Source organism: Rhinocladiella mackenziei (genome assembly GCF_000835555.1).
Source record: "Rhinocladiella mackenziei CBS 650.93 unplaced genomic scaffold supercont1.9, whole genome shotgun sequence".
Taxonomy (NCBI): domain Eukaryota; kingdom Fungi; phylum Ascomycota; class Eurotiomycetes; order Chaetothyriales; family Herpotrichiellaceae; genus Rhinocladiella; species Rhinocladiella mackenziei.
Window position 1 is genome coordinate 14612 of NW_013550596.1, and position 25907 is coordinate 40518.

Consider the following 25907-nt stretch of genomic DNA (forward strand, 5'->3'; position numbering starts at 1 on the left):
CTTGTCCTATTTCGAAGGGTCCAGGGGACCGTCAGACTATATACTTTCGAAGCGTACAACACTTCCGAAGGTCTTTATAAGCTTTGGCGTCGCCACATGTCACAGCATCGCTATCGGATCCAGTCCGTGAACTACTCAGCCCCCAACGAATCAAACATTTTCCGGATCACCACAATCGGATCCAGCCTGTGGACCACTCACACAAGCTCTACTAATCACACTCGATATGCTTCGTAACCGAGCATGAATGGACGATCCTCGATATCGAGATGATCCATGAATTGGATCCGATGAGTCGTGATATTTCATCGGATCCAATCCGTGGACCACTAGACAAACCCTACTGTTGAACATGGGGCTATAATGTACAGGCTCTGCCATTGAAACTGTTAAACTGGGTGTAACTCAAGATGTATTGAATGCTCTGTTCTCTATCTACTTGTCGAGGTATTGAGGCTTCTTTTATAGACATGCGAATACTACGTCGTTACACAGAGCAACCATCAGTAACGTCGTCGTCTATGGAAACCTCTCACCAGTGTTTCAGCTGTGGAGCCTGTACACAATAGCCCTTTGTTCAACAGAAACACTGGTGGGAGGTTTCCATAGACAACGACGTTTACTGGCGGTTACTCTGCGCGACGACGAGGTATTCACAGGTCTATGAAGAAACCTTCAGCTCAAGTTGCACAAGGAAGTTTGACATAGAGCTTGTCTGGGTGGTTCACGGATTGGATTCGACGAAATATGTCACGGGACCACGTGCCAAGGATTACGTATTCAGAGGTTCTTCAGCTGTTATGTTGGATAGAGACGAGAGGTTTCCATAGGCGACGACGTTACAGATGGTTGCTTTGTGTAACGATGTAGCATTCTTGTGCCTATAAAAGGAGCCCCAGGACCTCGACAAGTAGATAGGGAACGGAGCGCTCCTTCATCTCAAGAAGTTTGACGGACTTCAAATACACAGTTACTCGTCTAGGCTGCCGTAGGCAGCTGCAGACAGCTGTAGGCAGCCGCAGGCTATAGCACAGGCATGAGTACAGTCTGGATAATGTCAACGGTGTTGGCTAATTACGTAATATGCTTTCTTGATATTAGTACGTGGGGAAGTTGGCTTGGCACTAACTTATAGAGAGCACGTGTGAAATATGCCAAGTCGCTAGTAACTGGGAATAAAAGCGGCCTTCGGCACGCCCTCACTTAGTTAGCTACCAATAGTTTCCCTCGTTATTTTAACATTACTACTAGTTGCAATTCCTTGAACATAATCGCGAGGCCCCGAGGCTGTAGACTTAGGGCTGCGCTCCCTATGGTCCTTCCTGCGACGCTTCCTGAAACAATACGTCTTCTTCTATATTGTTGAGAAACACAACGATCGCTTCTCTACGATTACTGAAAGCTCACGATACTGGGCGAGAGGACGGTTTCCCCCTCTCAAAGCGTCGCTACCTCCGGAACAAACATAGTCGGCGACGTCGGTCAATTATTCGAAAACCGAACAGCACTCGGATCTAGTCGTGGCTCGTCAAAACCGAAGTGACGTTACCGAGTTGTCGGTAACCGATTTAAATCGCCGAAGTGGAGACGCCTCTAGTCGCTCCAATAATTATAGGCCGAGGTACATAAAGGAAGTGGCGCCTCTATAAACCCAAGTATTCGACCCACCTCTCATCGCTCCTTATAGTTACGGCCTATTACATCCTATTACCTTCTAGTCGTGGGGGACTCTCAAGCTTTTGACTAGAACTATATCCTTCAAGCATTAGCGGAAGGTCAACGATCTACCCACGACGTTATCGCTCAACTTGCACCGAGGTTACAAGGCCTCGCAACGCAGTCTAACCCCGCGAACGTTAACACCCGTGGTGGAGGCCCTAAACCAAAGGAGCCTAAGAGTTACGATGGAGACCGCTCTGATGGCAAAATTGACGATCATTTACGGGACCTTGCTAACGGGGTCACCTTTTACGAGGCTCGCAACCAATGGGCAAGTGAACAGGGGAAAGTTCGACAATGCTCTTCCTTCCTTACGGGGCGAATGCATCGGCTCTTCTCCCACCGAATCCACTCATTTGCGGATTATTGCGCTTGGTTACGATGCACTTTCCGAGATCCGAACGAACAACTCCACCTAAAAGAAACATGGAATGCCACCGTTTAGGGAGGACGCGATGTTCACGATTATGCTGCCGACCTCATTTACTTAGACTTACTACAGCAGAAAGGGACGGAAAGCTTTGTCTACAATATACGAAAGGGTACAGCAGATCCAGCAGTGAACCTTTAGAATAACTCCAGGTTCCCTACCTCCTGTCGTACGAAGCGATCCTTGCATTCAAGAGCTTCTTCGGAACTTTTCCTTCGTATTTTGAGGGGAATTGCCTGCGGAACTCCCGCCTACGAGGGATTACGAATATACAATCGACACAGAAGACGCCACCCCAATCAATATTAATACGTACCCCTTATCGCTAATTCACATTAAATAACAGTCACGTCAGATTCGACGAATGCTTCAACAAGGGTTGATACAGGAATCTACGAGCTCTTGGGGCTTTCCCGTTCCTCTTCGTGAAGAAACCCGGCAGGAAATGGCGAGTGTGTATCGATTTTAGAGTGTTAAACGCGGTTACAAGGAAAAACGGTACACCACTGCCATGAATTCAGGAATGCTTCCTTCTTATTAAACAGGCCCCTTTCTAACAAAGTTGGATCTTACGCAAGGATACTATCAAATACGAATCGCAGCGAACGATCGGGAAAAGGCAGCCTTCAATACGAGAGAAGGAAAATTCGAATAGGTCGGAATGCCTTTCGGGCTCACTAATGCTCCGGCGACTTTCTAGACCTATGTGCGTGTCTACCTGGCCCTATCCATAAGGCCCTCTAACGTGCCGTCTCCCCTTGTAACGGCATGAACGAATATTGAATTTTTTCAACCTTTTTTATATAATTGGATAGAGCATGTCGAAGTGAATCGACTTAGAGCATTTATATCAATATCAGTTTAATATTCAAGCGACAAATCTAGATAGAAGTTGGGGGTTCTGGAGATGTCAAACTTCTTGTGCAACTTGAGATGAAGGAGTGCTCTGTTCTCTATCTACTTGTCGAGGCCCTGAGGCTCCTTTTATAGGCATGCGAAGGCTACATCGTTGCACAGAGCAACCGTCTATAACGTCGTCTTCTATGTAAACCTCTCGTCTCTATCCAACACTCTACTAATCGCACTCGAGATGTATCGTAACCGAGCGTGAATGACAAGCCTCGCTGTCGAGATGATTTATGGACTGGATTCGATGGGTCGTGGTATTTCATCGGATCCAATCTGTGGACCACCCACGTAAGCTCTACTCGACATACCTTGTAACCGAGCGTGAACGACAAGCCTCGGCGTCGACATGATCCACAGATTAAATCCGATGAGTCGTGGCATTTCATCGAATCCAATTCGTGGACCATCTAGACAAGCCTTACTAGATTCCACTCGAGATCGCTTGTGTAGAGTGCTAATGGACGAGCCTCGATATCCATATAGTCCATAATTAGATTCAATCACCATGATCTTTCGTCGAACTCGATCTATGGTCCCGATGGCTAAGGGGGCACTCTACTCGATGAATGTCCGTCTCTTCGATATCGATATAATCCATGTATTCGATCTGATGAAAGATCAACGCCATCGGATCCAGTCTGTAGACCACCTAGACGGGCTATAATATCAAATCCAGTCCATGAACTACCTTCTTCTGGTCCACTTCAACGTAATCTTCTCGAGTTAAAACACTAGAAGAGACAAGATTTGATGGGAATAACTTCCTGTAGATTTCATCATACTTAAATAAGGGAAGAGGAAGTAGAGCGAGATATCTTCGAAACCCGCTAAACGACCGAAAGTGTAATGCGGAATCTGATGAACTGGCCCACGAACTCGATGCAAGTGACCAGCTTCGTCGAAATACGAAACTCGGCGTGGATGAAGATGAAGACTGGACTGAAGGTCGGAGATCGGCATTTAAGTCGGATGCCATCGAATGCCCGCTTTGGCCACGGCCAGATCGCTCGAGAATCCCGTGACGTTGTCTTCGTCGAAATGAATCCCCGCAGAACTCGACACTCGTTCATCAGCCTCGAGGCATAGGTGAGGCGGCTCGTGTACCGAGTCGTCCGAAACGAGACCGGAGAACATCTCTCGTCGTGTTCTCGCATCGACTTTGTGCACTAAATCATCTTGACGTGTCGCTATTCGTGTTGATCCGAGAATATCAGGACATCGATCGACCATCGCGTCGAGATACTCGGCGAGACTGACATGCTTCTCGAATTGTATTTGATGTTCCTCCTTTTTCTGAGCATGACAATCGACGCAACAGTCTGGAAATGCCGCGAGTGAACCCGCTAATCGTCGAGTAATATATTCCACTCAATTAAGGTGAACGGCGACATCGTCATTAGTCGCCCTCTCGTGCGACTGCACTACCGTCACCGTGTCATCTTCTTTAGGTGGATGGGTGGAAGCAGTATACTCGAAGACGGGGATCGACTCGAGTATGAAATGAAGGCGTTCGTGCGGAAGAATCGTCGTTGTTAGGTATCTCAGTATTAACCGTTACAGGATCGAGTGGAGGACTTGGTGGAAAACTAGGAGGTGAAGGGCTCGAAGGTGGAAGGTGTCGTGAGAGGTTTATATCATCGAAACTGTTATGGTCATGTAATGTAATCGATGTCGAAGGAAGACTTGTTGTAGTTAGAAGAGGGAGATCGGTGGAAGTAGATTCATGAGATAGCGGAGGGGAAGAGGAAACAAATGGCACGCAGCCCTGTTTGATCGTATCGTTGCGCACGTTGTTCAGCACCCCCTTGCTGTGGTTTAGCGCACGTAGTAATATGTTAACATTTCCACAAGGGACTTAGCTAATTTTAGTTAACTCCAAAACTCGAGATAATTATCGAAAAGGGTTTAGCCTTTGACTCCGAAAATTCCCGCCGACGACAAGATCGATAAATTTAACGACGACTAGCATCACCAGCACGCAATATATTGCTTCAAAACCTATACGATCCTTTAGCTAATGCCTTCGAGAAACGTCTGTCTTAACTTGGGCGTTAAATCTCTTCGTCTCGACACTAGATCTAGTCTCAATATCCGTGCAGTAAGGGCCTCGGCTTGTCTCGGCTCGTTGAGAAGCCTGCAGGCGCCGCAGCTGCCAGGTCTCCCCGCGCCGAAGATCTGGATCGGCTGTATTTCCTTTCGGGATACTTTTCCAGAGGGCCTGCACACGTCCGGATATGCACACCGAGGGTCTTTCACATCGAGTACGTAAGTAGCTCGAGATAATTCTCCAGCCTCGATCATGCCACTACTTGTTTGGGGAGTGATTAAACCGTCCAGAAGATGCAGATCACCGTGGCAGACGTTCCTCTCGGCCGGAGATTGAGGAGACTCACTGTTTAAGGCAGAGACTAGAATCTAACCAAGGTAGAGATATAAGACAGTTCTATCCTTCTTCTTGAGAGTCTATCACTTCCAGCTCTTTTTCCTCCCATGAGATAACCATTCAAGGCACAAACTGATAAGGATGATGGCCAAGAGCGATTTCAAGGTGGTGATTGCCGGTGGCAGCATCACAGGCCTCACTCTGGCCAACATGCTGCAACTCTACAATATCGACTTTGTTGTTCTTGAATCGTATCCGGATATAGCACCTCAAGTGGGGGCAAGTATCGGGATACTGCCACACGGCAACAGAATATTGGACCAGCTTGGTCTGTATCAGAAGATTCTGGCCTTATACCCTCCCTTAGACTCGTTCCACTTCCGTGATCAGACAGGCAACATCATATGTGAATTTCGAGGCATGAACGAGTCGATGCATCAGAGATGAGCTTGCGTGATAAACGAACAGGTTCCACATCTAACAATATCTAGTCACGGCTATCCGATCACATTTTTGGATCGCCAGATGGTCCTTCAGGTATTGTACGATGGAATCAAGGACAAGACGAAGGTCCTCACTAAGAAACAAGTCCAAAAAGTCGAGCTTACTGAGGATGGAGTGATGGTGAAAACCTCGGACAACTCGACCTATCATGGTGATATCCTGGTGGGGGCAGATGGCATTCATTCCACTGTAAGAGGAGAAATGTGGAGGATAGCAAGTGAAACACGCCCCGGGTGGATTCCATCCGATGAACATTCTTGTGAGTTTGACTATCCCTGCATTGGCCCGAACTGATTTGGATAAGGCGTCCCTTGCGATTATGGATGCATCTTCGGAATTTCAAACCCTTGCGAGGGTATTGAACCAGGAGCTTCAAACTCGGTATTTAGAAAGCACGAATTCTATATAGTTAATGGAGGCCCTGAGGGTCGTGTGTATTGGTTCTATTTCTACAAGCTGGTCCAGCGAGCCTACGGCGACGATATTCCGGTTTATACAAAGGAAGATGAGAAAAATCTACTGGCCATGCGAGCAAATGACAACATTACTCCGACGTTGAAATTCAAAACGCTCGTGGAACGGAAGATCTCGTTGGCTTTGGTGCCACTGCAAGAATATGTCTTCAGACAGTGGTACTTCAAGCGTATCATCACCATTGGCGATGCCGCTCATAAGGTATGGATGTGCAACATCTGAGCCCCGGCTTATGCTGACAATCCAGTTCCATCCAATCGCAGGTCATGGCGGAAATGCTGCTATTGAGTCAGCGGCTGCTCTTGTTAACGCCATTCGCGACGTAGCCAACAAGTCGCGAGGTGAAAAGCCAACGTTGGAACAGATCGAGCGCGCGTTTGCCACGACTCGGGCAATCCGACAAGCAAGAGCCGTCACTCTTACATGCTATTCGCACGAACAGCAGCGAACAGAGCTACTCGACACGCAGCTTCATGAATTCGCGGCGTTCTACTTGTTGCCAATGACGGACACTGAAGACGTTACCTTCAATTTTTCCCGCAACATGCCGCTTGCTGAAAAGCTGAACACCCCCAAGTTGACACCAGTTCCAAGGCTCGTGCCTTACAAGGACGAACTTCTGAGTGCCCCAGTCCCTCGAGGCATTAAGAAGTGGTACTTCATCGGATTCTATCTAACAATTGCCGCACTAGTTCACTATGGTATGTGGATTTGGTCTGTTCATTATGGCCTCGGCGCCCACATTGAAGCCATTTTGAAAACTGGAAAATTCTCGTACGACCCGAGTTTTCCCCTCAAGCACAATTATATCGGCATCGCGCCCATCGACAACTATCTTGTATTCCTAGCAGCAGCGTACATGCCAGGCTTGAATAACTGGGACCCGAATTTCAGCACTTTGCAGATGTACTTTCTCGGAATGCTCGTTCAGTCGATCACAGTGTGGTCTGTCGAGGCATATCGGAAGCGCAATGCGCTGACACTAGTAGCCTTGTAAGTATTGATTCAAAAACCCTCTTGTTTGGCTACCTGACTCACCTTGTTTGCCAGAATAACTATCTGGTTTACACTTGTTTAATGGGCCGGCGTCGGAATCTGCATGCCAATCTACTATGCTGCCTACACATACGTCTCTAAGCCTGAAACGTATTGGTGGCCGCTCAATCGAGAGGTTCCCATTCAATTCGCTAACTCCTTAATGCGGGCGGTCATGATTGGCTTCACCTTACCGACAATACTTATATTTATACCCTGGAAGGACCCGTATACAATCCAAGCATTCGAGTCATTGTGGCAACCATCGCCAATGTTTGTTCCGTTTATCTGCAGCGTTCTGGGGTATGTCTATGTCAAAAGACACAATCTCAAGCAGGTCTCTGGAAAAGCCGCAGACCCCTTCCCGGACGTGCCGATTCTTCAGAACCTCTACATTGTTAGCGGTATACTGAGTGTATTGTTACATATCTATTCCCTTGCTAAAATTGTATCTTCGCCCAACCTGAGCTTGATGTCCGTCTTCTGGCCCGACTTTACCGCGCAGCCAAAGGCATTTGGCGAGGGACTCCGAGCTCTCTTCTTGGCAGACTTCTGGGGCTTCTATGCTGCCATGTATGGCTGGCTATGTATGGCAGCCTAAGATTTGAAGCGAATGGGTCGAACATTCGTCGATACGAGAAAGGCCTCCGCTCTCATCGCGATAGGCAGTCTCACTATTGGTCCTGGCGCTACTATGTCGACGGTTTGGTACTGGAGAGAAAATCTTCTGGCGAAGACAACTTTCGCTCGAGGTTTGACATGATTGTTGTAATATAAGGCCTTGACTGATAAAATCAACCATGGAAACATTCCGATGTTTGATAATCAGAGTAGAAGGATCTGAATTATATTTCTCTCTCTCTGCCCTGATAGAATAACTACAATCAATTCAATGCTTCCACTGCCTGAAGTTGACAACAATGATTACAAGGACAGTTTAGCGAGCAGCCCATCGTCGGCGTCAACCCTTTGCTCGAATGTTGTCAGGGTGGAGACGTACTATATAGAACGAGGATGGAGATCTGACAATGATATTACTATCTAATACACTATAAAGCACAAGACGAGAGACAAACAACATGAAAGCAGTACGATGCTATCCTAGATACTTATAGCCTTATGGCGTAGTCATGCCACAAGGCTCCCACGCAGGCACCTAGCAGGCCTCGATTATAACAACGATACCAACGAAGGGTAAGGATCTGTTACTAGGGGTATAAGGAGAGGGATCATAAATCGTTGTGGGTGCACAAGGTAGGGTGTGGAATAGTAATGTACCGAAACCTGTCTATTTATCTAAGGCTCTTCATTTTCGGCGTCCAGGCTCCTTCCTGACACTTCTGCGATGGCTGGGAATTCGTGCGTGATATTTGGGTCTTACATCGCACCATCTTGTAGTTGCTGTTTGAAGGTGTCAAACTGGGTGCAACTCGAGATGTATTGAATGCTCTGGGCTCCTCAAATGAGTGTGAGATAGAGCCCATCTATATATCTATCTACGAGGTGTACACTGGCGCTGTTGCCTGTCAATGGGAAAGCGTCGTACTGTTTCCGGTCGTTGGCACTATTCATACTGTGGCGGGGCGCTACGTGCATGGATTAATTATGTAAGGGCTAAGCAAATATGGTTTCTTGGTAGTTTTTAAAAAAAGGAGATACATGTAGAAAGAAAAGAGACAGCGCATAGAGGAATGAAGTAATTGGAGCTTTGTGCGTGGTTGCTTAACGACTTTGACGACGACCTCCTTTCTGCATGACAGGCACTCAAGTGCTAAACCGTTCATCACCTTTACAATACAACTTCGAGTCTGTCGCGCTAATACTATAAAGGGTACTATTGAGACGACTTTTCCCCGTACATAGCTGCGCCACGATCTAAGCTTCTTCGCGTTTCAGACCGTACATAGATTCGTCGTGTGTACGTGCCTGGTAAAGCGCGATCTAACTACTTCACGTATTAACCCTCGTAGCCAGTTTCGAACCAGCTTTACCATAGTAGTTAAAAGAATGTCTCAATCTAGTTCTGTCGCTTTCTGCGTGTGCTTATGTGTTAATTCGCTGCCTAGGTATCTCTATGTCTATGGACCCGCGAAACACCATCCGTGATGCCCAACGCTAGGAGAACCGCTGAAGTCGCAATAAGATGTCTCGCACGATCGCTTGTCCACTCTGTTGTCGCGGTTTCGCTAGCACACGAAGCGCGGACTGACTGTTTGTCAAACTTCTTATACAAATTGAATTGAAGGAGTGCTCTGTTTTCTATCAAATTGAGGTCATGGCTTACGTATATATATATATATAGAAAGATTGTTGCCACCTTTCGGTGTCTCCGTGCTCAGCTCCATAGATGAGATCCTTGCATAGCTGAGAATGTCGCTACACATCGTTCAACACTGTTGCCAAATATGGCCACTGCCTTTTTGGGGTAAATGTCGTGACCTAGCCATAGCGCGTCCACAAACTGGCATGCTTCCCGAATAGCCACCAGTTCACCGTGATATACACTTAACGTCGAGGGCGATCCCATGGTTCTGTTGATCATATTAGGTGCTGTCGATGATAAATGCGCCACCCCGATACCAACTCTTCCCTGTCGACACGACGCATCCGTGAACATGGTGTGCTCTAGACTCGCTCGACTCGCCAGCTCCTCCACTTTTTCTCATTCGTGAAAATAGATACGAGATCGTGGTTGCCAGGGCGCCACGCCGAATGGTTCGACACACTTCAGGCGAGCGGTATCTAGTTTCAGGGCTTCCGATGTTCGTCGTAGTGGCGATACGAAGCGTGATTGACTTTGTTCAACGGACTTTCTGATCCTCCAGAATAGGTGTGTTACGGCACAACCAGGCAGGGTCATCGAGGTCTGCCAGGTACCTATTCGTTGACTATTGGTGCCTGCTATGGACCCACTGTGGCTGTCGATAGCCTTGTATGCCTGCGCGGGAGCCTTGTGGCGCGACTACACCACAAGGCTATGAGTATCTAGGATAGCCTCGCACTGCTTTCATGTTGTTTGTCTCTCGTCTTGTACTTCATACTGCATTGGATAGTAATATCATTGTCAGATCTTCATCCTCATACGTCTCCGCCCTGACAGATCCGATACATGGATCATATCGATATCGAAGAGGTCGATATTTATCTAGTAGGGTGCCCCCCCGGCTACATGGTTCATGGATCGGATCCGATGAAAGATCACAGTCATTAGATCCAATCCGTGGATCATCGCGATATTGAGGTTCGTCCGTTAACGCTCGGTTACGAGCCATGTCGCGTATGATCAGTATGGCTTGTCTAGGTGGTCCACGGATTGGATCCGATGAAATATCACGACCCATCGGATCCAATCCATGGATCATATCGACGTCGAGGCTTGTCCGTTCACGCTTAGTTACGAAGCATATCGAGTGTGATTAGGAGAGCCTGTCTATGTGGTTCACAGATTGGATCCGATGAAATACCACAACCCATCGGATCCAATCCAAGGATCATGTCGATGCTGAAGCTCGTCCGTTCACTCTCGGTTACGAAGCTGTTGAACAAATGGTAACCTATCGATTATGGTAAACCAAACCATTCTGTAACATACACCTCCTGGTGTCCAACACCACTAGCAGGCAACAGCGCCAGCATACACCTCGTAGATATATAGATGGGCTCTATCTCACACTCATTTGAGGAGCTGTTGAACAAAGGGCTATTGTGTATAGGCTTTACAGCTGAAACACTGGTGAGAGGTTTCCATAGACGACGACTTTGCTGATGGTTGCTCTGAGTAACGACGTAGTATCCGCACGTCTATAAAAGAAGCCTCAATGCCTCGACAAGTAGATAGAGAACAGAGTATTCGAGACATCTCGAGTTGCACCCAGTTTGACACTACCCCTCTTCTTAAAAGTCGATTGCTCGAGTATGGTAGTAACAATGTTCTAAGACCGTCCTAACATACTATTTAAGCCGCACTTTATAGACATAGAATAACGATACCCTGATGCCCCTAATTGTTTACGCAGGTTATCTCTAAAGCATTGGGCCCGACTGCACATTGCTGCTACTAGGGGCCCGGATGCCCTCTATCCTCTGTGACACCCAAATATCACGCCACGAATTCCCAGCCATCACAGAGGTAAGGGGGCTCGAAAGGTATAAGAAGAGCCTTCGAATCCCTAGATAGATAGACAGGTTTCAGTATATTGCCATTCCACACCCTACCTTGTGTACTCGCAACGATTTATGATCCCTCTCCCTACACCCTTCGTTAGTATCGTTGTTACATCCTCGTTTGGCACTCTGATAGCAATCTCTAGAATGAGTTCGAATTAAGGAATTGAGTGCTATGGGCATGACGTATCCAGATCTTCAGGCCTGCTCCTGTGCCCGTCGGCGCTTTCTCCCTTCCGCTCAAGTTCGAGCCTCGAAAAGTTGTCGTTCTTCCGTCCTCGATGTCGTCTCTGCTGCTCGTCGATACGAGCAATTCTCTCGTCATACCATTGGATGATATTGTGGAGATCTTCGTTGACTCAGATCTCTCCGCCACGCTCCCCGTCTTCGTCGGCGAGCATCAGCATCAATGTTTACTGCATGTTGAATCCTGACCGTGATGTCAGCGTCACTGCCAACATATGTACTCGCTAATATGGACCAACGCGAGCTTATTGACAGATGTGAGAGCTTCGCCGGTTCATGATAATGCTCATTATCCCTCTTCTCCTCACGCTGGCGTACCAGTAGTTCATGTGTCTTCCCTGAGCAGCTACAGCAATCCCACATACTCATGGCGACCTTCCAATGCCCATTGCCGTGCGTTGCCGTAGTATCCTCGTTGAGGATTAACATCTGCCCCGACATTCGCCAGCATCTTCACCACCTCACGTCTTCCCAAGTTTTCTCGGGTTTGTTCACCACAATATCCCCCAAGCAAATGTCGATTCCCTTGGAGAGGTCATGAATGCCGCTACCAACGCTAACCATCAGGTCTATTCGGAGCCAGGGAACGTGCTTGCCATGTCCTTTGCCACATTGGCTGCAAGAACTAACCCATGCACCCCCTTTTGGCATACAACCAATCACCACATTATGCTGGTGGATGAGACCCAACACGTAGCTGCCATGACCATGTGAATCTTGTCCTGCTATCATCTCATGTTCTTCATCCAGAATAAACATGGCGGCGGCCAATTCCTTGTTCAGCGCGCATATCCAGCCAATCATTTATGACAGGCTAGGATATTTTGCAACACTCGCTCAATAGGCTATATCACCATTGACAGGCAGCAATGGTGACGTACGCTCGTTAGATAGACATGGGCTCTATCCTACACTCATTAGGAGAGCCAGAGCACTCTTTCAATTCACGAAGTATGACAAGATGTCGCAGGTGGAGCAACCGCAGGCAGAATCAGGTCAGGCTTTCAGTGTACAGTGAGTTCTCAAACTTTGAGAGGTTGACGGGGCTGCAGGGGAGTCCTAAACAAGCGTGCAATGGTTCGTCTAAAATTAGAGAGGGAGCGTGCGAGAACAAGAAGAGGAGATGCGGCTAAGGGTAGATACGGAGCTTGCAGATACGGCGATCGGGCTAACGGTGATAATCGAGCGCGAGATATTGGTAGCGTTGTATTAGCAGGAGCAACTGCCAAAGAAGTGAAGGAGGAGAAAACGAAGTATGGCGAGCGGCGGCGTATTCAGATTGAGAATGTATAGTCTACACTCCAACTTGTGGTACGTTGGGTGGAAGCAGCAGCGACATCTCGTGCTGTTTGGCTGTTAGTCGAGTTGAAGCGCTGCAGGCTGTTTGTTGTGATTTTTGTAGGTGCTAGGTCGGCAAAGAACGCTGTGATTTTACGGAGGACTGGTCGAAGCGTGCACGAAGCCTACAAGGCCCCCCAAGGTCTTCACAAGCCTTGGCGTCCTGTACACCACTTTTTGTTATTCTGTACACCAGCTACAATACCCCCACAAAACGCCACAAACACTATCTAAGAGGCTCAAATTTTTGCTAGATCGTGTGCAGACATACTCATTTAGTAGACATATATCTTTTCAGCATTCAAATCGATACACCTCTTCAAGGGACGAAAACGCTCTCAACGAGTTATGAGATGCAAATTGTCTCTGCCTATTTGGGCCTAGCCTTTCTGATTGAAAAATTTCATGGAGCTTCGCTCATGGACTACTCTTGCTGCTCAGCTTTTTCCAGGTCCTCAATACACTCAACAAACCACCCATCAATGCGCTTTGTGATCGTGGAAACTGCCTGCTTAAGCCTCTCGATAGCTAGGTCTTTCTCCGACTCCCCGACGCCTTCTTTATCGGCAGAATTATTGCTTTTGTCCTGACCAGTCTTGTCGGCCTTTTCCTCCAAGCTAAGCCCTTCGATGCCTGTTTCTACTTTCTCAACTTCGTCCTCAGCCTCCTCCCAAATTTTCTCGTCAGGAACAGCAAATCTGAGCGCGTGGTATCTCGTAGAGGTGACTATGGGTTCATTTGCCGCGGCAACGACGTCTATCAAGGTTGCTAGACGATCTGGCTCCTTTTGTTCGTGGAATCCAAACAGTTCGACCCTCAGTCGATGCATGAGCCGGATAACTGGGAATGAAGTCTTTCCGAAGAGACGCAATCGTTCGTCGCCCATCCATGTATCCCAGATCTCCACAACGATACCCATTTTTCTGAACCCTAATCCTACGCCTTTTTCGACTTCTGCGGGATGGGATGCCCCAGCGGAAGCAATGCGCTTTAGTTCCTTCGCACCTTCAGGAGTCCGATTCAGCTCTCCAAAGAGCAGAACCCAAAAGACACTCTCAATGTCATGCCATGGGTTGTGCCGAGAGTGTTTCCCCATCAGAATATTGATTGCCATATAGAGGTAAGTGCCAGTGCGCCAGGGAGCTCCGGAATGGGGGTCTCCATATACGCAAGCCATGTCGAGGTCAATCAGCCGTCCGGGCGGAGGGGCGCCCTCCCCGTTCAGCATATCTGGCGACGTCACCATAATATTCGCTGGAGAAATATCTCGGTGTATAATGGGTCGATCCCTGCAAAACATTTTCCGAATGGCACGTACAGCAGAACGTAGAGCCTTTATACGCTCAAGTTCAGTAACATCTCGAGGATTGCGGTATTGATGTTGTGAAAGTCCATGCGGTGTGGTATCCACAGAAACGCCGCAGTACTCTTCCAGGTACCATCGCTGCCTTCTCGTATATGAAGGCTTATCGGCTGACTTGGCAGCGGTCTCGTTCACTTCCGGCATGAACAAGCCTTTCTCAGCCTCTTTATTCTGGGTCTGGTTTGCCATGACGGAGGACGTGGTGTGTGTCACCTCCATATATTGATAGTTCGGTCCCATTTTGAGATATTGTCTGGAATGTTTTGCCTCCGGTAGAACGTCAAACGCGGTGGTTAAAGGTCCGTCTTTCCACTCAAAAAGCTTTGGTAGTTCCTCGATATCGCTAAGTTCACTAAGGATATCAGCTTCACTCGTGCGCGCCTCGTAGACCCAGGCCATTTTCAGCGCTGCAAGACCGTCATCTTCTGGAGGTGAGTTCTCTGTCTCCTTTTTAGTCTGCGACTTTCTTGATTTTTTCTTTTTTGGCTTCGGTTTCTGCATTTTAACAGGCCATACCGTAGTGCCGCGTGTCGTGACCATGTCGACACCCACACGCACGAGTGGCGATGGTATCTTACATCCGGCAGGAGTGAAGCTGATGGCTCTTCGACCGATTGCAGAAGGTTCCTTTGCTAAGCCCTGGGCGTCGTCACTGGCCAGCATGAGCCAGTTGACGAAGCGCAGAAAACCCAATGTATTCTGCTCGATATTAAGCCCACTTTCATAACACAGCACCTGCCCTCTGTTCAGTTGATAGAGACGCAATGTCCTGCCGGCGACGTAGATGGAGTATATGAAGTGACGAAATGGGTCGTCTCGGAACACTTGGTTGCATCTCAAAAGAGAGAGTTGTATTTGGGATTGTGCATATGTCTGGTCGGCCGATTTCTTGAGTTCCCAGGTTGTCTTCATATCGCAAAACCTCACATTTTCCTCGTTGACATCGATGGCAATACTAGCTAAGTCGGGTTTGAAAAGCTTCAGGCCTTCTGCGTACTCCTCATTACTAATCCCGGACTTGGGCACCCTTGTTCCGATATTAATGAAGACATTCTGAGCCTGTCGCGTCTTTGCCGTCGATTGTGTTTGAAGGACCTCTTGAGCTTTCTGAAGCATGCGGAAAAATATATTCTGAGAAATTATTCCCGAGCTCTTTGAGACCATATCCGACCGCCATTTCTTCCATTCGTTGGATGTCTTGAGTGTCTCTTCTGCCCTCTTAATTTGGGTTTCGGTGAACTTTGCGTTCTTGGACATCTTATTATGAAGTTTCTCAAAAATGGAGACCTTTGTGTCCTCCACGTGTGTCATGCAGCCAAGGTTAGAGATGAAAACGGGTAAGCGATGAGTTTGAGTATCGTTGTGGGGGACAGAATTTACTGCCTTCTGGGGCGTCTCATTGGGGACACTGCTTTTGGTTGTTGTCTTCTTAGGCGTCTGGGAGATAGGCACGACGCGTGATTCCTTCTCTGGCGAGGCCATATTCCCGTCAGGTGGTAACCCTCCTCTTCGATGGAGGCTCTCTAGAGAGGCTTCAAGGGAAGGTATTACACGCGTTCGGTGGCGTTTTGAATGAGATATCGAGATCTCGATGCGAAGTTGGTCGGAGTTCTGTCTGGATGCCATATTTAGCATTTGTCTTTGCAATTCAAAAGTTCGAGTCTTACCTATGGCCGCAGTTGGGGGTGTGGTGTGCCTTTTGTATGGTGCCAAACTAGTGAGACATGTTATCGGCAGTGGCGCGTTTGACTGATGTCCAAAGCTGCCGTTGCCTAGGCAACAAATACCGTAATGGATTTTTGTCACGGGACCAAATGCCAAGAATTACGTGCCAAGGGACTCCTGCGCCAGCTTGTTGCCGAAATCTCAACGACGAGTGCTCTAGAAATTCTGTGACTATAGCTACTGTGTAACTTTTTGAATTGGATCGACCAAAAACTTCGATTTTTCTACGTTATTGTAAGGTAAAGAGAGTGGTGGGGAAAAGTTGCGTTTCGCACGCTAAATGGTACGACGTGCCACTTTCGAAAGGGTGGACCAAATACGCCAGAATAGCACTTATTTTACCACCATTCTGCAAGCGTATATGGGCGATTTGAAAGCTGAAAAGACATTTGCGTATTAGCTGATATTTCTGCATACAATATAGCAAAAATACGAGTCTTTTGAGTAGTGTTTGTGGTGTTCTGCGGGGTTGTTGTAGCCGGTGTATAGAATAACAAAAGGTGGTGTACAGCCCCGCTCCTACCCCGCCAACGTGGTCCACGAATTGGATCCGATGGCGGTTGTGAGGGTTCTAGTGCGAGGATTCTGTCGAACTTCTCGTGCAACTTGAGATGAAGGAGCGCTCTGTTCCCTATCTACCTATCGAGGTGTTGAGGCTCCTTTTATAGACACACGAATGCTACACTGTTGCACAGAGCAACCATCTGTAACGTTGTTGCCCATGGAGACCTCTCGTCATCCAACAGATTCAATCAATGTATTCCCGTTAACATCTAGTTCTAGGTCCAAGACGTAGCACGAAGAGAGTTAAGATAGGATGCTACGCAGGAAGTGTTGAAGAACTGTCAAATTTCTCTTCATTGAAAGAATGCTCTGATTGAGTTCGGTCAGAGGGTGGCATCGAGCGTCTCTAAATATCTAACGAGTGTATGTCACCATTTTTGCCTGTCAATGGTGATACAGTCTGATGAGCGCATGTTGCAAAATAACCCGGTTAGTCGTGAACGATAGGCTATCAATTGTTCAACAAGAACCCCTGAGCACGTAATCCCTGGCATGTGGTCCCGTGACAGCGGTGGTATATCAGGGGACCCTGATCCAATGACCACCTAGATATCGAGGCCAGCGCCATACACTGTTCCCAGCCCTATCTGGCAACATGGTCCACGGATTGGATCCGATGGCGGTGGTACACAGTGTTCTCAGTTATTCAAGTCAGCCAAGCGATTAGATTATTCTAGTCTAGCTTATCGATAAGTTATTCGGCTGCCGGCCGATGGCGGTGGTCCATAGACTGGATCCGATCCATGGACCATCTCGATATCGAGAATATCGACTTCCATCGAGTAGGGCGCCCTCCCCGAGGGGCCATGTGGTCCACGGATTGGATCCGATGGCGGTGGCTTTCAACCTCACGTGACAATGCCAAGCTACGCGCTTACGTGATTAGTCGACGCGACAGTCTTGGCGTAATCACGTACTGCACAACGCTACGCTTACGCTCTGCTACGATAATGGAACGTTGTATACATGCTCATGTTGCGCTCGGAAACTGACAAAGGATTGCGACCTATTGGTCGCGTTAGTCGCCTTCTGCTCTATCTACTCTGTCGTTCTTCCCGGTCGCAGCCAAAGCAGGGCAAACACAGCATCGGTCTTGGCGATGCCAAGATCGTGACATGTTCTATAGCCTCTCCCTTGCCACACCTCCCAACTCATAAAGTAACCCTCACACTCACCTCTACGAGGCACGTTCTTTCTTTCAAGAAGTCAGCCGTACATCTACTTCCATTCTCTACCTCTCTCCTAAGCGGCTACGTCAAGCTTTGATCATCTCTCCTCGGCTTAGAGCACGCCCGCTTCTTCAAGCAGCTTCTCTCCAACACTACACCCTCTGGCCCACACTTGCCCCCTCGAACCTTAACATGGCTGCACTTCTCGCATCCAACGATGACCCATCTACATCCGCACCTATGTCCCGGTCTTCTTCAAGTACGAGCGAGTCAGAGACAACGTCAGAGATGACTTTGCCCATGGAGATGTCGCCTATGGAAGGACTAGGAAACATCTATGTCCATCAGTATATGGGGATCGAAGCTCTGCAAGAGCAAATCAGGTCACAGTGTGCTGAGTTGCAGACTGCTGGTACGAATCAGCAGTACCTCGTATTCCGTGGAGTCACAAAACGGGACCTTACAAAGATGGACCGTCAGCGTGACGCCATAGGGAAAGATACTCGAATGAGCTACTACGTCGACTCTGATCTACTAGTTATCAAGTTGATGCCCTCAGTGGTGCACGAAATGCCCCACCTTAGCCTAGCTAAGAAATTGGATCGCGCACTTGGCAGAATGGGCATACCGGAGGAAGCCCTCGTTCCTCTCGGCGCCGGGAGATTCTCCAGCACTCGCTCCTCTAAGGAGGCGGACGGAGCATTTAAGCCTGACTCCAGAGAGAGCAAAAGCGATTGGCCCACAATTGTTTTTGAGTCTGGCCTCTCCGAATCGCTCCCTCGGTTGAGATGTGATGCAGCATGGTGGCTTGAGAAATCAAGAGGAGACGTCAAACTTGTGATCATCATCTCAGTCAGGCCAGCCAAGAAGGAGCTACGTGTGGAGAAGTGGTGCCTTTGTCCGCTTCCTCCAAATCGGCCGGTCACCAGAGCATCTTCGAGTCCGAATTCAGTACTCCCGACAAAAGTGCAGCATATCGCCATTACGCAAAATCAGACTCCTGGACAGCCCATTCAACAAGCCAACACTGCTCCACCAACCGTCGTTGTTCTGCCAGGTACTACTCCATCATATGCGGTGACAGGGGCACCCATGATCCTGGAATTTCAGAAAATCTTTCTCCGGCCCCCAGTGCCTCCAGAAGGCGACATCGTCCTTAGTGCAATGGACCTGTCGTTGTGGGCGAATGGTTTCTGGAAATGCGTTAAGTAGTGTCGGAGACCAGGATTCAACAACCTTGCTGGGAAAAATCATGGTGGTGCTATAACAGCATTCCGAAGCCAAAAGGAGCCACAAAATCCTGAGTCCATTCCCACCGTCTAGGGTGATGTAGAGTCAAATAAGTTACCATCGACAGAACAAGAAGTCTGAGCAGGAGGTGCGGGTATTGAAGCGGAGCGGAAATAGTGCAAGGGCATCATGGAAAATGCCGACTGCAATTGTCAGCCTAATCCCCAACCAGGGTCACCTTGATTCTGATAATCCATTGCCCTGGGACCGAACTACCAGTCTGGCCGAACCTGTGAAGCAACCCTTTCGACCAGATAAGAGATATGGCGGCAAAAGGTGCAAAGATCGCCCCAAAGGATGCAAGAAGCCTTGGGATTATGGGAAACCTCCAAGAAATCCAGGCTAAAGGAATGACCACTTTCACCAGACGACTCTAGGGTCAGATCTTCTGGCCACTAGGTCGTACTTTCCACCTTCCTGGTCATTCATTTGATATTTGCTTAGAAGTTTTTTCGAATGTGCTTGTATGGCACAGCATTATTCCATATCCCGTGAAATGGCAATATCGGAAGATCGCCAGCATGTATTAGTATCCATGAGCCGATCCAATATCCCCAATTGGATACATAGAGCTCACTGGCCGTGGATTTGATAGGTTGCCTATGTTTTCTTGCGAAGGCGGTGTGGGAATTCGAGCTCGACTATGTTGAGACAAGCCCTCCGAAATAACGAGTTGTTGGACAATAGCTGTTGAACTGTGAGACGATATGGGGCAACGATTTCAGCGTGGCAATGAATGTTCAGCTGGACAAGGGTTTCGTCTACGAGCTGAACACGGAGACACAGAAAGATGGTGACAATCTTTGTCTATATAAACATGCGAGGCAGGACCTCAACTTGATAGAGAACAGAGCACTCTTTCAACTCAAGTTGTACCATAAGTTTGACAAGACGAGAGGTTTCCATAGACGACGACGTTACAGATGGTTGCTCTGTGCAACGATGTGGCATTCGCATGCCTATAAAAGGAGCCTCAGGGCCTCGACAAGTAGACAGAGAACAGAGCACTCCTTCATCTCAAGTTGCACAAGAAGTTTGACATATCTCTTCTTTGTTCTCATAGATAGAGGTTTAATAATACATGCCTCCACTGTCAGGGGCAGGCTCGCCAGCGGGCTGTAAAGACGTCAAAAGGATACCTATCTATCTATATAGGTGCAGGGGCGACATCGACTTCCACGCTTGGAAGTCGAATAGCGCAACGCATGCTATATACATGTTCTTGGCATGGGGTCTTGGCGCCCCATGACATCCACCGCCTGAAATTCACAACAAGGTGATGTGAGTGAGGATCCGGTGTTGCAGAATCGAGATAGTCCTACCACGGCCATATGGTCCACCGATTGGATCCGATGGGGATGGTTTTTCATGAGATCTGAATTTGAATGAATGCTCTGGCTCTCCTGACGAGTGTAGGATAGAGCCCATCTATATATCTATCTACACAGTGTACGTTAACGCTGTGGCCTATTCATGGTGATATAGCCTAATGAGCGAGTGTCGCAGAACGAGTTGGTCTACTGTGGATAATAGGTCACCAATTGTTCAACAGCTGATGAGTAAGTGTTGAACAATTGATGGCTTATCGTTCACGACTAATCGGGTTATTTTGCAACGCTCGCTCACCAGACTGTATCACCATTGACAGGCAGCAATGATGACGTACACTCGTCAGATAGATTATAGACAGGCTCAATGCCACCCTCTAATTGAGGAAGAACAGAGCAATTTCTTTCAATGGAAAGAAGTTTGGGGAATGTCTCGGGAGAGCGACAACCCACAGCGACTCGCGTACCACAGCGACATCACTAAACACCAATCGGGCCTAGTTGTGCGAGTGTTGTCCGCATGATGGAAAGGTACCTGAGAACCCCCCATTTTCCTAGGGATTTGAAGTACCTTTCCATCCACCTGGCCTCCCTCACATAGTTGGCGCTTTTTGATGTTCTTTCGTTGACCCCTTTTAATGGAGTCCTTTGCATTCGCCTTTCCACGCCTTTTTGCACTCTTTTTTGGGGTTGTGGCGTGTCAGACCCTCTCTGCCACCTGTGTGGCCTGTCTGTCGCCTCTGTAGTCCTCCTGCCGCCTCGTGACCTCGCTGCCGACCCCTTCAGGGCTGTCCTGACGCCCTGCGAGCTTCCCTGTGAGTCTTGAATGAATCCATGCTCTTTTGCCTCGTTGTATCTCGCAGTGTGAGTGTGCATTCTCTTGCCTCTACCTCCTGTTAATGCTGGAGGTGCTGTAAACGCCGGAATTTCGATTGGCGATCGACGCGGTCGGGGTCTTTCAGGGCTTGCCAGGGGTCGCCGACAAAGAAAGTGGCCATTGAGGCTGCAGCAACAAGAGGAGGTCAAAAGGGTCAAACAGCTATACAAATCGCGAATCGAGCAACAATGAGGCAAAGAGCTCGCAAATACCAAAGGTATGTGAATGCCTCAATTTTGATGTTTTGGTACCTCGATTTGTGCGATTTTACTAGGGTTTGGGTGGGGTTTCCAGGTACCTTTCCATCATGCGGACAACGCTCGCACAAGCTAGGCCTGATTTGTGTTTAGCAACGTCGCTGTGGTACGCGAGTCACTGTGGGTTGTCGCTCTCCCGAGACATTCCCGAAGTTTGACAGTAAGATTGCCGAATCGGGATGTTCCCTCCCGGTCCACATGGTCCACGGATCGATCCAGTGGTGGGGTGGTGATAAAAATCAAACGATACAAGTGGCTACAGTGGCTTGGCTCGATGAATTCGAGTCGTGGCAGGACTTTTTGGCACGTGATATTGCATTTGTAGCCCTGTGATGTGTGGCGGCGCCAAGGCTTATAAAGACCTTCGGAGGCGTTGTACGCTTTCGTACACGCATCGAAACTGACCCTTTTTCTTTTTAAAGAAATTTTCGCTGCTGCGTGTGAGTGGTGTTTTTAATCACGTGACGTGTCTTCTTGGCATTACTACGTGAGGAAGTGGGCTTGGCACTGCGAGGACACGTGATATCACGTGACATAAAACTCTTTGTTGTAGCGGCGTGAAGAGAATGCACGAGGTAACTAAACGTATCTGGCGGGGTGGTCGCTTTACCTATATGTCTGGCGTAAATGAATGTTGCCCGGCGTACTCGGGTTCTTGACAGATATCCACTGGGTTGGCAAATCACGTGAAGCAGTGGGCCTGGGTATTTCTGCCAAGGCCTCTGGCTTACGCTAAACTACATTCGTTTACGGAGGATATATAAGTAAGCGGCCACCCCCAGATAGTTCTCTTCCGGCCGCTACAACCACAGGCCTGGTGCTTGGCATTGTCACGTAAGGCAGTTTTGCTTGGTATCGTTGCAACTCGCACCCTTCCTTCTCCAGACTCCACAGTCTATCAGGCGGTCCCTAGTATAGCCATGAAATTCTCCTCCGCGCTTCTTCATCCGTAAGCGATCGTACGTCTATTCTCGAAGGCCGTCCCGCTGCTCGTGGCCTTGCCCATGGCTACCAATGTAGTGCGCTGCGCCCACCAAGCAGAGGCCGGCCAGCACCCTAACCGCAAGCGACTCATCTTATGCTGCGATGGAACTTGGAACAACTCGTACGTAGTCCTGTTGGTTCTGCCATCGCCCTTCTGACGCGAATCGCAGAAATGACAAAGCGGATCCGGCCAGCAACGTCAGTCGCCTTTCCGGCGCTTTCGCTCGCAAGTGCTGCTCCGGTATGCCCCAGATCGTTTACTACCACCCTGGGGCCGGAACCGAGGTTTTTAATACTGCGAAGGTCCTCGGAGGGATGTTTGGAGCTGGTATTCCTCAGGTGAGTTGCGTCGGCTGATATGACTAGTATTCGATCTAGTAATCGATAGCCCACCGGGGAATAAGTTCGCTCAGCTATGCATTGCAGGATATCGTCGAAAGCTATCGCTTCATCTGCGACAATTACAGACCCGGCGACGAGATCGTCATCATCGGCTTCTCGCGCGGTGCCTTCACGGCCCGTTCCGTCGCCGGCATGGTGTGCGCGCTTGGCTTCCTCAATCGCGCCGGCATCGACCAGCTGCCACATATCTTCCGCGACTACAAGAATTGGCTGACGTGGACGAGAGAGTCTCGGTACAACAAAAAGGACCAGCTCTTGGGCTTCACGCTCGACAACTTGCGGAGGGTAAAGAAGATGCAAGAGTTCAGGATCGAGAAGGGTTCGAAGGAGGACGTGGAGATAACGCAAGAGGCGCTTGACGCTGAGAAGAAGAAACTGTTCGAAGAGATGTCGAAGATACAAGACTCTGACCCTGGTAGAAGGACTAGGACGATGGCGGAGAAATACCGAGATATGCTCGTCAGAGTAGGTCGCCACCGTCCCCGCTTGTTACCTCTTGTTATACGCTAAAACAGGAATAGCACGAAATGTCCTTAGCTACCCGAACTAACGACCAGGACGGAAATGCGGTGTTTGTGGCAGTGGAGGGAATGGTCAGAGCAATCGGTGAGGCCGTCTCCAACCTATCCATTCTAGGTAGCTCCTAACCCAGCATTATTGTCACTAGGTGTCTGGGATACCGTGGGCAGCCTTGGCATACCGAAGCTTCCCCTGTTCCACAATGGCGACCCTCGAACCGGAGAGGTATACCCGTAGTCGGTGGATTCTTCAATTTACACCTCATGTTTGGACTGACCGGCTCGATAGATTCGGTTCGAAAGTCTTAATGTGCACCCCAATATCGACTACGCCTTCCACGCTATTGCTCTAGACGAATGGCGCACCGCTTTTAGCCCTACTATGTGGGATAAAAGGGAGGACAATGAGAACACGAAACTTCGTCAAGTCTGGTTCCCAGGCAGCCATGGCAATGTCGGGGGCGGCTGGCAAGACCAACAAATTGCAACCATCGCTCTTGCGTGTACAGCCTCACTTATCTCTGACACGGCGTAAGGAGTTGAAAAGGCTAACGAAGAGTAGGGATGGCCGATCAACTGACGTCGATTGGAGTTGAGTTCAGCAGGACGGAGATGTTCCGTATCTTCTATTCGGTCAACCCCGGCGTCGAGGTCCGGAAGTGGGGCATGGGTCGCATCTACCACCCAACCGGCGTAACCACGATACCCGACAAGTTCCACAGATGGGCCACGCTGCCGTATCGCAAAATTACCGGAGCGGACACCGGCTTCACTACGCGCACGCCGGGCATGTACAACGCTGACGGCAAGAACGACAAGTCGCTGAATGCACCCGAAGAGTACGTGCACCCGTCGGTGCGGATCCGCTACCAATACTACGGCCGGCATCTGGACGATGTCAATGTCTGGGACTGCCGTGCCCTGATTGGGAACGGCTATAAACTCAAAAAAGGGCCGTTGCCGAATATGTCCCGGCCGGGCCACGTGGCAGATGCTTTTGACATCTATCACAGCGTGGGGGGACCGGTGACTCCATTCTACAACTTCCCGACGAGCGTGGCGACGACACCGCTGGTCCGCGTCGAGGGGCCCCGCAAGAATCATGTATGGTCGCTCGACGAGCCGAGCAACCAGTGGTTCTGGGAAAAAGGCGAAAATAAGCTGCTCGAGGAGTGCATCGGTATTTGGGAGCGCATGTTTATCCGGGCCAACTGCTTGCTGCTACAAAAACAGCAGAAGGATCTGGCGGCAGGCCAAGAGGATGGGAGGGCCGAGGAGGACGTGCAAACGCGACAACATTCGGATTCATACATTACGACGTACGGGTATCACGATATTATACCATGGCAAGAGCCCTACGCCACCACGTGAGTTCATGGTCCGAACATGGTGATTTGCTTAGTCAACCCCTGCAAGACCCCTTTTCCGAAGCGTCATACAACCCCTCCACAATCAGTCGTTCGTGCATCGGTCAGCTTCGCCACGAACGCTACGTCCGCAATTAGCCAAATGAGGATTATTCCTAGACTCTCTAGGCTGTTTCTTTATCGGGACTCACGTCTGATCTTTCGGTTACCCCGGTTCACTTTTCCGCGATGTGGTCCGCAATTTTGCTTCCTCCGGTCTGTCGGCGTTCCCGATTCCCACCTGTCAAATAATGAATGCCAAGAGAATATGACAGCTTATTCTAGCCTATAGAGGGGGCTTTCACCTCTTTTATCCGCATCGAGAATGCTCTGTTCTCTAGCAACTGGCCCTGCCAGGTTGCTGATATTTATACACGTTTGGTTGACCCCCTTTTCGTCTCCTATTCCTACCCCTATATCGTACATAGGAGTAATAACCCTTTTCCCAGTAAAGGGGCACTTACTACTCCGTGCTGCTCAATCGTTTAACACCACCTCATTTTCCACAGGGGTTATTGTGATGCGGCCGAATGAAAAAAATACGTGTTTTAGCTACAAGTCCTCCGTAAAATCACATAGACAATGACAGCAGTCACATGGAAAGTGGGAGTGCGCATATCAAATAGCGTCCTCGGTTTTATGAGGCTAAGTTTACGGCATTAACTGGTTGATCCGGGCCTTGGTCAGAGGATCGAGCTTCAGCCACAATTTTGGCCCGTAGCAGTATGGTGCGGTGCCAATCTTATGCGAAATATGAAAACTAATCTACCAAGAATTCAAACCCATCTGAGGTGTGGGTGTTTGCGGCTTGTTCCATTCCTC

At 48.9% G+C, this 25907-nt stretch overlaps 6 protein-coding genes across 6 annotated transcripts; 4 read left to right on the top strand and 2 right to left on the bottom strand.

The window, feature by feature from the left end:
- Window positions 1-4018: 4018 nt before the first annotated feature.
- On the bottom strand, window positions 4019-4288 carry Z518_10217 (uncharacterized protein; the record flags this gene model as incomplete). Its single annotated transcript, XM_013411762.1, has 1 exon — window positions 4019-4288. One exon carries the CDS (start codon window positions 4286-4288, stop codon window positions 4019-4021), a length of 270 nt encoding a protein of 89 aa, XP_013267216.1.
- Window positions 4289-5582: 1294 nt separating this feature from the next.
- On the top strand, window positions 5583-7416 carry Z518_10218 (uncharacterized protein; the record flags this gene model as incomplete). The annotated part of the gene is made up of 4 exons (XM_013411763.1): window positions 5583-5869; window positions 5933-6204; window positions 6250-6620; window positions 6667-7416. 4 exons carry the CDS (start codon window positions 5583-5585, stop codon window positions 7414-7416), a joined length of 1680 nt encoding a protein of 559 aa, XP_013267217.1.
- Window positions 7417-7518: 102 nt separating this feature from the next.
- On the top strand, window positions 7519-8055 carry Z518_10219 (uncharacterized protein; the record flags this gene model as incomplete). The annotated part of the gene is made up of 1 exon (XM_013411764.1): window positions 7519-8055. One exon carries the CDS (start codon window positions 7519-7521, stop codon window positions 8053-8055), a length of 537 nt encoding a protein of 178 aa, XP_013267218.1.
- A 5571-nt stretch (window positions 8056-13626) lies between these two features.
- Z518_10220 (uncharacterized protein) lies at window positions 13627-16047 on the bottom strand (the record flags this gene model as incomplete). Its single annotated transcript, XM_013411765.1, has 1 exon — window positions 13627-16047. One exon carries the CDS (start codon window positions 16045-16047, stop codon window positions 13627-13629), a length of 2421 nt encoding a protein of 806 aa, XP_013267219.1.
- Window positions 16048-18215: 2168 nt separating this feature from the next.
- Window positions 18216-19235, top strand: Z518_10221 (uncharacterized protein; the record flags this gene model as incomplete). Its single annotated transcript, XM_013411766.1, has 1 exon — window positions 18216-19235. The coding sequence occupies one exon, from the start codon at window positions 18216-18218 to the stop codon at window positions 19233-19235; it is 1020 nt and encodes a 339-aa protein (XP_013267220.1).
- A 3544-nt stretch (window positions 19236-22779) lies between these two features.
- Window positions 22780-25050, top strand: Z518_10222 (uncharacterized protein; the record flags this gene model as incomplete). Its single annotated transcript, XM_013411767.1, has 7 exons — window positions 22780-22880; window positions 22930-23098; window positions 23186-23626; window positions 23683-23767; window positions 23829-23905; window positions 23969-24182; window positions 24242-25050. The coding sequence occupies 7 exons, from the start codon at window positions 22780-22782 to the stop codon at window positions 25048-25050; spliced, it is 1896 nt and encodes a 631-aa protein (XP_013267221.1).
- Between the last annotated feature and the right edge of the window lie 857 nt (window positions 25051-25907).